The following is a 12,071-nucleotide window of genomic DNA, read 5'->3' on the forward strand; positions in this document are numbered from 1 at the left end:
CAATTTATTCAGTTTTTCTTTCTTTTTGGTTTCACTATTGAGAAAGTCCTGAGCTTACCTGAAATGGAATCCTCCCAATCTCTGCCCCCTAAATAGCTTAGATGACAGGTGTTAGCCACCAACCATGCCTGGTTCTAACTATACATAACATTAAAAATGCCCACACATAGGTATGTGGATGTGCATACAGAATGTCTATATGCATATGTACGTGTGTGTATATATGTGTATTATATGTGTGTGTGTTTTCCTCCCAGTTTTGGGATGTTTCAGGTCAAATCCAGGGCCTTGGGCGTGCTATGCTAGGTGAGCATTCTGCCACTGAACTATATCCTCCAATTCTTTCTTTAGGTCTGAGACTCAAACTCCATATCTGACGTTTCTGCTCATTGGCTAGGGTTCTACCAACTGAGCCATGCCTCCAAACCCTCCTTTCCCCCCTCCCCCCCCCCCCCGGTCCTGAGGCTTGACCTCTGGGCCTGGGCACTGTCCCTGAGCTCTTCAGCTCAAGGCTAGCGCTCTACCACTTGATCCACAGCGCCACTTCTTCCAACCCCTCAATTCTTTTAAAAAAATTGTGTGCCATTGCTGGGGGCTGAACTCATGACCTGGGTGCTGTGTCTTCGCTTTTGCTCTCCAGGCTGGTTCTTTACCACGTGAGCCACACCTCTACTTGCAGTGTGTTGATGAGAGGATTATGAACTTTCCTGGGCAGTCTGGCTTGGGGCTGAGATCCTCCGATCTCAGCCTCCTGAGTAGCTAGGATGACGGGCGTGAGCCACTGGCACCTGGCTTATTTCTAGCTTTTGGATGAGAAGATTACAGACTTTCCCATCCAGCTTGGCTTTGAGCACTGATCTGCAGATCTCAGCCTCCTGAGTAGCCAGGACCCGAGGGGGTGAGCCGCTGTGCCCGCCCCCCTCCCCCCCCCCCCTTATTATTTCATACTCCTCCCCGCCAGGACGGGTTTGGGAGAGGGAGCTGCCGAGGCCCCGGCGGCTGGGAGGAGCTTTGCTTCCTGAGCGAGCAGTGAGAGCCACACGCGCCCAGCTCCACCTGCGCCCAGGTCTTCGGCCTCGTGTCCCCGGGTCCTTCCACCGGCAGCAGCGGCCGGGCTGGGGCGCAGGAGGGCAGGCGCTGCCGAGCAGCCCCCTCCAGTGTGTGCAGGCCACATTCTGGGAAAAGCGCTTCTCACCGGGAAGAACGCCTCCAGGCCCACATTTCCTTTTCCATGATTCAGTGAGTCATCTCTAGAGAGCATTTATTGCCACTGGGGTAGGAGGGTTATAAATAAAGACAGGGGTTCTTACCACCTCCTTAATTGACTCCCAGAAATGAAGCAGATTTGCCTTTGCCGTCTCCCCGTGCGGGAAGCTGTGGTCCCTTACAAAACTACAGCCCGTTTCAACAACGTGCTGGCTGGCGCCGGCCGGGCTTGCAAGTCTGATGGGCGTTGGGCGGCGCGAGGAGAGGGGGAGCTGCGGGCTCTGAGGGTGAGGAGAGCCCGCCGGGGGCCGGGGCCGGGGGAGAGCGCACGGCAGGAGCATTTGCCCCGCGTGTGCAAGTGCATAGGCTCGATCCCCAGCACCGCAAACACACACCAGAGACGGGGTGGGTGCCCATCAAAGCAGCTGCTCAGGAGGCGGGGTCTGCAGCCCACCGTGGGAGGCGGAGCCAGCCGGCGAGACGCCAAGGCACCGCCCCAAAAGCCCCATGACGGGGGAGCTGTGGCTCAAGTGGTGGAGCACCAGCCTTGCGTGAGAAAAGCTCAGGGAGAGTGCCCAGGCCGAGTTCAAGCGGCAGGACAGGGAGGGAGGGAGGGAGGGGGGGGGAGGGAGGGAGGGAGGGGGGGAGGGGAGGGAGGGAGGGAGGCGGGAGGGGAGGGAGCCTTGGACCAAGTGCTTTCTGGAAACAGGAAGCTTCTAGAACTACAACAGGGCATAGCAGGGCACTGCCATTCCCGGGACCACTGTGCTTTGGCCAAGCAGAGGAGCGCAGGGGAGCACTGGGGAGTGCAAGGGAGCACAGAGGAGCACAGAGGAGCACGTGGGAGCACAGAGGAGCGCAGGGGAGCACAGAGGAGCATGCAGGAGCACAGGGGAGCACAGAGGAGCACCAGGGGAGCACAGAGGAGCGCAGAGGAACATGGGAGCACAGAGGAGCACGCAGGAGCACAGGGGAGCACGCAGGAGCACAGGGGAGCACAGAGGAGCGCACGGGAGCACAGAGGGGAGGGCAGGGGGAGCGCACACTGCCTGGGGCCCGCCATCCCCCCACAGCACTTTGCTTGGCAGCTATGGCGGTCAGACAGGAGCCGTCTGTCCTGCTCGTCACAGGAAGCAGCGCGGGAGGACTGGGAAGGAGAGCTCTCTGAGAAGCCAGTGGCTCCCGCCTGTCATCCTAGGTACTCCGGAGGCTGGGATCTGACGATTGCAGTTTGCTCTTGGTTGTGTTTTGGTGGCCAGTTCTGGGGCTTGAACTCGGGGCCTGAGCACTGTCCCCTGGCTTCTTTGTGCTCAAGGCTAGCACTCTGCCACTTGAGCCACAGCGCCACTTCTGGACTTTTCTGTATATGTGGTGCTGGGGAATCGAACCCAGGGCTTCATGTAGACGAGGCGAGCACTCTACCACTAGGTCATGTTCCCAGCCCCTGAGGTTTGTAGTTTGAAGCCAGCCCAGGCAGGAAAATCTGTGAGACTCTTCTCTCCAATAAACTACTCAGAAAAAAAACCACAAAACCTGAAAGTGGCGCTGTGGGTCAGGGACAGCGCCCAGGCCCCCGAGCTCAAGCCCCAGGACCTGCACCAAAAAAAGGAAAGACAGTGTATGTGTACATGGGTGTCCGTGTGTCCGACGATCATGGGGAAATGGCGAAGACAGCAGCTTTATTACCTCAAATGGGAAATCCATAGACAGCACCGTGCACAGGCTCTCAGGGGTACAAGGGAAATTCTTTAGTCCCACAAATTTAAACTGAAATAGAAACGAGAACATAAGAAGAGTTAGTACAAGCTGGACACTGGTGGCTCGTGTCTATAATCCTAGCTACTCAGGAGAGCTGAGATCTGAGAATCCCTGGCAAGAAAGTCTGTGAGACTCATCTCTGTGAGACTCATCTCCAATTAAGCATCAAAAAAGTAGGTCAGGTGCCAAGGCTCACACCTGTAATCCAACCAGTTAGGAGGTTGAGATCTGAGAATCTCAGTTTAAAGCCTGGGCAGGAAAGTCTTTTAAGACTCTTATCTCCAGGGGCTGGGAATATGGCCTAATGGTAAAGTGCTTGCCTCGTATATATGAAGTCCTGGGTTCGATTCCCCAGCACCACATAGAAAATGGCCAGAGGTGGCGCTGTGGCTCAAGTGGTAGAGTGCTAGCCTTAAGCCTAAAAGCTATGTTTAAGACCCAGTTTCATCACCAAATAAAATAAACCAGTAAAGCTGCTTTGGCCGCGGCCCAGGCTGGCCTCACACTGGACTGTCCGGTCTCGGTCTCCAGGGTGAGGAGGCCTCCTGTCACCGTAGTACTTTATCAGCCCCACTTTATACAGAAGAAAGGAAAGCTCGGGTCATGAATTTGACCCAATTAATTGCTAGTTTTGCTTTACTTTTGTGTGTACCAGGGACTTGATGCAAGCTAAACAACTGCCCTGTCAGTAAGCTACACATCTCCAGTTTTTGTGGTGGTTTTTCCATCAGAGATCAAGATTCGAACTCTTGATCTGACTGATACTTTCATTCACTGTCTGATGCTCTATCATCTGAGCCACAACTCCAACCCCAGATCACCAGGGTTTTCTGTTGTTTTTTGTTTTGCCAGTCCTGGAGTTGAAATCAAGGCCTCGGCACTGTCCTGTGAGATTCTCTGCTTGAGCTCTACCACTTGGGCCACAGCTCCACTTCTGGCTTTTTGTAGTTCACTGGAGATAAGAGAGTCATACAGACTTCTGGCTCAGGCTGGATTTGAACCATGATCCTCAGATCTCATTCTCCTAAGAAGCTAGGATGACAGGCATGAGCTGCTGGTGTCCGGCCTTCAGTTCCTAGCCATCATTAGAGCAACAAACAATTCAGACCCAGAGCAGGGTCAGACCTATATTCTTCCTATTCAAACCATGCTATCAAAAAAGGTCATTTCGGGCTGGGAATATGGCCTAGTGGCAAGAGTGCTTGCCTTGTATACATGAAGCCCTGGGTTCCATTCCTCAGCACCACATATATAGAAAAAGCCAGAAGTGGCGCTGTGGCTCAGGTGGCAGAGTGCTAGCCTTGAGCATAAAGAAGCCAGGGACAGTGCTCAGGCCCTGAGTTCAAGGCCCAAGACTGGCAAAAAAAAAACAAAACAAAAAAAAACAAAAAAAGGTCATTTCAGGGTAGGATGGAGGTTGCTCAAGCAGCGGAGCACCCGAGTTCCAACTCCAGTACCACCAAGAAATAAAAATAAAAAGATAATCATCAGTCCGAGTTGATGTTGTTTAGGTGACAATCTATGGGGTTTTTTGGTTTTTTTGGGGGGGGCCAGTCCCTGGGGCTTGGACTCAGGGCCTGAGCACTGTCCTGGCTTCTTTTTGCTCAAGGCTAGCACTCTGCCACTTCAGCCACAGCGCCACTTCTGGCTTTTTCTATATATGGGGTGCTGAGAATCGAACCCAGGGCTTCATGTGTATGAGGACAGTACTTTACCTCTAGGCCATATTCCCAGCCCTGGGTGACAGAGAATCTAAACCAATCACGGCAGGCTGAGACGCAGGCCTTACGGGGTTGAGCTTGGTCTTCTCGCCCAGTCCCTCCTCCTCTGGTAACTTTGAATGCATCCAGTAGAATCGGAAATCAGTCTGTCACAGAGAAAGGAAGTCAAAAGAGAAAACATTACTCACCTTCAGGCCTCGCACAGACCTGAGTCCCCCCTGTCCGCTAACCCCCACTTCACTAGGAGCCATGGGGCCAGGAAGAGGTTGATCAAATGCTTCAAGATTTCTTTCTCCCTAAAATCCCATAAAGCTGGGTGGGTCGCACATGCGTGTGACGACTCCGAGGTGAACAGAGAAGCGCCACTCGTTTGAGGTCAGACTGGGCTGCAGAGCAGGTTCCAGACCCGCCTCGACGACACAGTGAGACCCTGTCACAAAAACAAAGCCCCGCAAGCCCCACGGGGCCGTAGGTGCTGGGCTGGACGGGGCTGTAGGTGCTGGGCTGGACGGGGCCATAGGTGCTGGGCTGGACGGGGCCGTAGGTGTTCGGCTCCGCTCTGCGGCTGGGGGGGGGGGGGGGGTGATGGGCGCCGGTGGCTCTCTGCTTCCAGGTCTCGGGAGAGCGAGCGGGGCCGTGGCGCTCGCCCTGCGGCGCTGACGTGCGGGGACGCGACGCGGCAGCGCTCACGCGGGGCTCCAGGGGCTCGAGTGGGGTGGGGCTCCCTCATCTCCCGTGCCTGCAGTCCTTGGCCGAGGCTCATGGGGGACGGCCTGTGACAATCTCCTCCCCTGCCCCCCCATCCTGGGCGCTGTCCCTTAGGGCTTCTTTTCCCCTCCCGGCCGGCGCTCCATCACTCCAGGCACAGCCGCGGCGGCCTCTTGGGGGTTAACCGGAGGAGAGTCTGAGGGACTGGCTTTCTTACCAGGGCTGGCGCTGAGCTGAAATGCTCAGGTCCCAGCTTCCTACGTAGGGGACAATTATTGGTGTGAGCCACTGCTGCCCATCGATTTTATTTATTTATTTTTTGTTTTCTGTGCCAATCCTGGGGCTTGGACTCAAGGCCTGAAATGCTGTCCCTCACGTTTTTTCACTAAAGGATGGCACTCTACCACCTGAACCACAGCTCCACTTATGGCTTTTTGGTGGTTAATTGGAGATAGTAAGAGTCTCGTGCACTTTCCCGCCTGAGCTGGCTTTAAACTATGATCCTCAGATCTTAGCCTTCTGAGTAGCTAAGATTACAGGTGTGCAGGACCAGACTCTGAATCTCTCTTCAACTTCTTCCTTTTTTCTCTCTTCCTTCCCTTCCTCCTCCTCCTCTTCTCTCCTCCCTCCCCCTCTCCCTCTTCTCCACAGCCCTCCTCCCCTCTTCCCTTCCTGAAGATTATCTAGAGGCTTGTTAAAACACAGTGCACAGGCTGGGAATGTGGCTCAGCGGTAGAATGCTTGCCTTGCATGCACGAAGCCCTGGAATCGATTCCTCAGTACCACAAAAAGAAAAAGCTGGAAGTAGTGCTGTGGATCAAGAGGTAGAGTGCTAGCCTTGAGCAAAAAGAAGCCAGGACAGTGCTCAGACCCTGAGTTCAAGCCCCAGCACCAGCAAAATTAAAAAAAAAAAGAATTGTTCCACTTCCCAAGGTTCCGCTTATTTGTTTTTAAAACTAAGCAAATTTAAACACCCTCAACGATGCAAGGAGCATCGGATAACGTTCATCCTGGACACCCTGAAGGGCGGGTCACATACCGAACCCCCAGGCCCTGTTCCCAAGAGGAGGGAAGACAGGAAAAAGATGGGGGAGGGGAGAGCAGGCTCACCTGGCAGTCATAGACCGGGTGCCCGCGCCAGCACATCACGTCCAGAACGTAGTAGGTCTGCTTCACCTCGCTGTAGATGCAATCCAGAATGGTGTAGTCTGCAGACAGAGGCGGGAGGTCAGCACGCCGCCCAAGCTCAAGCCAGACAACCTTGGGGACCAGCAGCGAGGACCACGGGGGCACGAGGGACCAGTTCTGCATGGCCTGACTACAGGTGCATGCTACCAAACCAGGCTAACAGCCCCTACAAGTTCCTGTCACAGGCACTGTAGGAAGAAGTGGAGAGAAGACAATCACGGAGAAAGCCACCAAGAGCGGAGTTCCACAGCACACACTGTGACGCACAGGAGTTCCAGAAGGAGAACACTGGAGCAGCAGGAAATGCTCTTAGGAATGCAACATCGTGACGAGAACAGAGCAGAGGCAAGGAAGAAAGGCACCGCAGGCCCGAGCGTGTACTTCAGAAAATGGCAGAACAGACAGACACGCACGGGCTGCGGCTGAACAGAGGACGCGTGGGGGGGGGGAGGGGAGGGCTGCGGATGAGCGGCCACGCCTGCGTGTGAAAGGCGATGGAAGCCAGCAGAGCCAGGTGCTGCCAACTCAAACCTCTGCTCCTCGCCGAGATCTGAGGAACAGGGTTTGAAGCCAGCCGGAGCAGGAAAGTTCATGACACTGTTATCTCCAACTAACCAGAAAAAGCCACCAGCCTTGAGGGACATAGCTAAGGGACAGTGCCCAGACCCTAAGTTCAACCTGAGTAGGGACACGGGGGACACACATACACACATACACACACACACACACACGCACACGCAGGCCAATATAGCTGGGTACTGGTGGCTCACACCTGTCATCCTAGCTGCACAGGAGGCTGAGTGCTAGCTCAGGGACACAAAGGCTCAGGCTCAGGGACAATACCCAGGACCTGAGTTCAAGCACAGGACTAGCAAAAAACCAACAACAAACCCACAAAATAGCTGGGGGGGGGGGGGCGGGGTAGCGTGCACCTGCAGGCCACACGCTGAGGAGGCTGAGGAAAGGGGCGCGGGGCGGCTCTCGGGCGAGGCGTCTCAACGTACCTTTGGTGGTCGAGTTCCGCCTGTTGCCTCCTGGCAGAAGGGAAGGGAACCTGTTGACGCAGTGGCCGCTCTTGGTGTAGGCGCTGGTGGAGCCCTGGGGGAGAAGGCTGCCATTCTCATCAGGCGGCCCCCAGCCCACTCCTTCTGCAGCGGAGTCACAGGCCCCAAGGTGGCGGGGGGGGAAACCCTCGCTGCAGGGAAGGAATGGGGGGGGGCGGGGGGGGCGCTCCAGGCAAGAGAATGGAGACCGCCGCCTCATCAGGCCTGCAGGCCTGAGGGGCAGAAGCCACGACTCACCCTGGAGGCCACAATAAGGGCTCTTTTCCCCACGGGGCACACGACCACAATCCACTCCTGCCCCAGATCCGAAGGGACGTCAATGAGCCACTCGGAGAGCATCAGCTGGAGACGCGAGGGCGGCGTGAGAGGTTACAGGCGTGTGCCGCGCACACTGACGAGGACAGGCGTTCCCAGGCCACCCACAGGGTGCCACGAGCCCACAGGTGGGGCAGGGCCGGGGGCGTGCTGGCGGCTCACCCCGTCTTCCTCGCTGCTCAGGAGGCTGACACCCCAGGATCATTATCCAAAGCCAGTCAGAGCCGGGAAGCCTGTGAGACTCCCATCTCCGCTGACCAGCCACGGGCCGCAAGGGGACCTGGAGCTCACGCCGTGGAGCGCCAGCCTCAAGCATAAGAGCCAAGCGCCCACGCCCTGAGCCGCCCGCCACACGGTGCAGGCCTTCAAAATAAAAAACGGGCTGGGAACGTGGACCAGTGGCGGAGCGCTCGCCTCGTCTACACGAAGCCCCGGGCTCGATTCCCCAGCACCACATAGATAGAAAAAGCCAGAAGGGGCGCTGTGGCTCAGGTGGTAGAGTGCTACCTTGAGCAAAAAGAAGCCAGGGACAGTGCTCAGGCCCTGAGTTCAAGCCCCAGGACTGGCCAAAAAAAAAAGAAATAAGCCAGCAACTAGCGGGGGCTAGACCCCGGTGACTCACCTCCTGTGATCCTACTCAGGAAGCTGAGATCTGAGGACCCAAGTGGCGCTGTGGCTCAAGTGGGAGACTGCTGCCTTGAGCACAGAGACGCTCAGGGACAGCGCCCACGTCCAGAGTCCAAGCCTGAAAAACCAAAAGAAAAAAAAAAAACAGGGGGACAGGGGCGGCTGGGGACTACAGCTCCGTGATCAGTGGCAGGACATGTGTGCAAGTCACACACACAGGACCCCTGGCTGCCACTCCCAGCACTGAAGAAAAGCAAGGGAGACGCAGAGGGCGCCTGCTGGAAGATGGCTGGCTGGAAGGCGCTCCGCCCGGGGCCGGCAGCCGCTGGTGACCGGGGGCCGTGGCCGCGAGCCGAGCCGCCGTCCCCGCGCCTGGCTCCCCGCGCCTGGCGGAGGGTTTCACTCGGCCCAGCCCTGAGCCGGCGCTCCCGCCCCCCCCCCTCCCGCGCCCCCCGCCCCCCGCCCCCCGCCCGCCCCCCGCCCCGTCCCCGCGCCTGGCTCCCCGCGCCTGGCGGAGGGTTTCACTCGGCCCAGCCCTGAGCCGGCGCTCCCGCCCCCCCCCCCCCCCTCCCGCGCCCCCGCCCCCGCCCCCGCCCCGCCCCCCCGCCGTCCCCGCGCCTGGCTCCCCGCGCCTGGCGGAGGGTTTCACTCGGCCCAGCCCTGAGCCGGTGCTCCCGCCCCCCACCTCCCGCGCCCCCGCCCCCGCCCCCCCCTCCCCCCCCCCCCCCCGCCGTCCCCGCGCCTGGCTCCCCGCGCCTGGCGGAGGGTTTCACTCGGCCCAGCCCCTGAGCCGGTGCTCCCGCCCCCCCCCCCCGCGCCCCCGGCCCCCCCCACCCCCCGCCATCCCCGCGGCGGCTCCCCCTCTGCGCCACTCACTTGATTGGCATAGCGTCTGGGTAGCTTCTTGCCGGGGTCAATGTCCATTTCTTCCTCCTCCTTCGTCTCTTCCTCCTCCTCGCTCTCCGCCCCGGTCCAGTCGTCCTCGGCCAGTCTCCGGGCATGGTTCACGTAGTCCAGCCGCTTGCTGGAGGAAACCGAGGACCGGGCGCAGAGGCTTTACGTCTTATACACGGATAGCTCACAAGGTGATGGGGCTTTTGGGGGGTGGTTTTCTGGTAGAGTCTCACATTACCGGGTAGGGGGGAGGGAAGGTGGGAGAAAAATGGGGGAGGAGGTAACAAGTAGGACAAGAAATGTACTCACTATCTCATGTATGTAACTGTAACTGTACATCACCTTGACAATAAAATTAAATTTACACAAAAGTCTCACACCACGTTGAAAATGAACTATACAACTTGTGGGTGGGGATGGGAGGGAAAAATTGGGAGAGAGCAAGAGAAGGGGTGACACTATCCAAAATGAAATGCACCCAAGCCAGGTGCTGGTGATTCAAGAGCCAGAGAGCTGAGGATCACCATTCAAATCCATCTGGAGAAAGAAAGCCCAGGAGACTCTTATATCCAATAAACCACCAGAAAACAGGAAGTGGCACTGTGGCTCCAAGTAGTAGACCTCTAGACTTAAGCAGAAGAGCTCAGGGACAGCACTCAGTCCCTGAGTGCAAGCCCACAAAAAAAAGAAAAGAAATGTCCTCATTTCCTGACTCAGGACCTAACTCCTCTATACATCACCTTTGAATAACAAATAAATAAGCCAGGAGCAGATAGCTCACACCTGTAATCCTAGCTTCTCAGGAGGCTAAGATATGAGGATTGCCGTTCAAAGCCAGCCTGGGCAGGAAAGTCTGTAATATTCTTATCTCCAATAAACTACTCACAAAGAGTCAGAAGTGGCGCTGTGGCTCAAGTGGTAGACTCTGCTAGCCTTGAACACAAAGAGACAATGACAGCGTGCAGGCCTGAGTTCAAGGCCTAGGACCAGCAAAAAAAAAAAATATTTAAAGGGCTAGGAAGGGGCTGGGAATATGGCTTAGTGGCAAGAGTACTTGCATAGTATACATGAAGCACCACATATATAGAAAATGGCCAGAAGTGGCGCTGTGGCTCAAGTGGCAGAGTGCTAGCCTTGAGCACAAAGAAGCCAGGGACAGTGCTCAGGCCCTGAGTCCAAGGCCCAGGACTGGCAAAAATAATAATTGTTACAGAGTCTCACCAGACTTTGCTGTGTGTTCTGGCTTTGAACCCTGATCCTCCGCTTTGGCCTCCTGAGTAGCTAGGGTGACAGGCGTGAGCCGCCACGGCTGGACAGGGACTGCAGTGTGGAAGCAAGCCGGGTCTATGGAGAAGCAGCTCTGTGACACATCGAGTCAGGGCAAAAATACACATTCTGTGGAAACTGCAAGCCCGTTCGTTTTCTTCTAATCCCCAGTCTTAAATTTATGATGCAGAAGAAGAGCCCACGGTCCGACGGGGACGAGCGCACAGGACCTCTCTCGGAAGCAGCCAGCCTCACGGCTCCCGGCCGGCTCGCTCCCCTTGGGCTCGTGGGGCGTGGAGGGTGGAGAATGTGGAGGACATTTCCTGCGACTCCCTGGGAATTCTGTGTCTTGAACTCCCAAGGGCTCCTGAGGAACACTGGGGCTGCAGCCGCGCCCGACCTCCGGCGCCGCGGAGGCCGCCCAGCGGCTCCCCAGGAATGTGGGGGAGTGCGAGCCCAGGCGCGGGCTTCCACAAGTCCCCAAACCCCAAGGCTCAGTACAGAAGAAAAAAAAAAAAAAAGGAGTACAACTTACCCAAAGAGCTTTTGCTTCCAAACTCCCGCCCTCCCTTCCTCCCCGTCCTTTCCTAAGTCCTGGGGACCAGGGCCTACCTTGGGGAGGCATCGCCCTCCCCTCCGCCTACAACGGTCTATTTGGACGGGGGGACTCACCTCCCCGGCCCCCCCCCCCCCCCAAGGCTTACAGCTCCCGACCCAAGGAAGAAGCCGCGGAGTTCAAGCCCCCTTACGATTTCTGCAGTTCCAGCAACTGGCGCCGCCGCTCGCTCTGCTCCAAGGAGCTGTACTTGGACTTGTACTGCGCCAGGCGGGGGGTGGGGGGGCGGCCGTGCTGTTCAGATCCTGGGACACGAAAAGCTGCTCGCCAGGGCTTCGCTCAGCTCCTCCATCTTTGCTGTAACAGAATGATAAATGGTCATGTCGACCCGTGGGTACAGGCAATTCGATGAACATGGCTCCCTAAGAACCAACAGGGCTGGGGATATAGCCTAGTGGCAAGAGTGCCTGGCTCGGATACACGAGGCCCTAGGTTCGATTCCCCAGCACCACATATACAGAAAACGGGCCAGAAGCGGCGCTGTGGCTCAAGTGCAGAGTGCTAGACTTGAGTGGGAAGAAGCCAGGGACAGTGCTCAGGCCCTGAGTCCAAGGCCCAGGACTGGCCAAAAAAAAAAAAAAAAGAAACCAACAAACCCGTACAAGCCCTGCACCAGTGGGCCACACCTCTCATTCTAGGGACTCAGAAGGCTAAGATCACACGCTCTCGGTTCAAAGCCACAGGGCAGACCAATCCAAGTCACTCTCA

At 57.0% G+C, this 12,071-nt stretch overlaps 1 protein-coding gene across 1 annotated transcript in view; it reads right to left on the minus strand.

Annotated features, from left to right (window-relative positions):
- Nucleotides 1-11,655, minus strand: part of Snupn (snurportin 1) — a 15,983-nt gene extending 4,328 nt beyond the window's left edge. Inside the window, 9 exon segments of the mRNA XM_048369075.1 lie at nucleotides 2,767-2,973; nucleotides 4,754-4,831; nucleotides 6,504-6,601; nucleotides 7,586-7,679; nucleotides 7,883-7,987; nucleotides 9,464-9,611; nucleotides 11,497-11,585; nucleotides 11,588-11,619; nucleotides 11,622-11,655. Of these exon segments, the coding sequence (XP_048225032.1) occupies nucleotides 2,767-2,973; nucleotides 4,754-4,831; nucleotides 6,504-6,601; nucleotides 7,586-7,679; nucleotides 7,883-7,987; nucleotides 9,464-9,611; nucleotides 11,497-11,585; nucleotides 11,588-11,619; nucleotides 11,622-11,655 (885 nt within the window).
- Nucleotides 11,656-12,071: the final 416 nt, after the last annotated feature.

The sequence above is a fragment of the Perognathus longimembris genome, chromosome 20, assembly GCF_023159225.1.
Source record: "Perognathus longimembris pacificus isolate PPM17 chromosome 20, ASM2315922v1, whole genome shotgun sequence".
Lineage (NCBI taxonomy): Eukaryota > Metazoa > Chordata > Mammalia > Rodentia > Heteromyidae > Perognathus > Perognathus longimembris.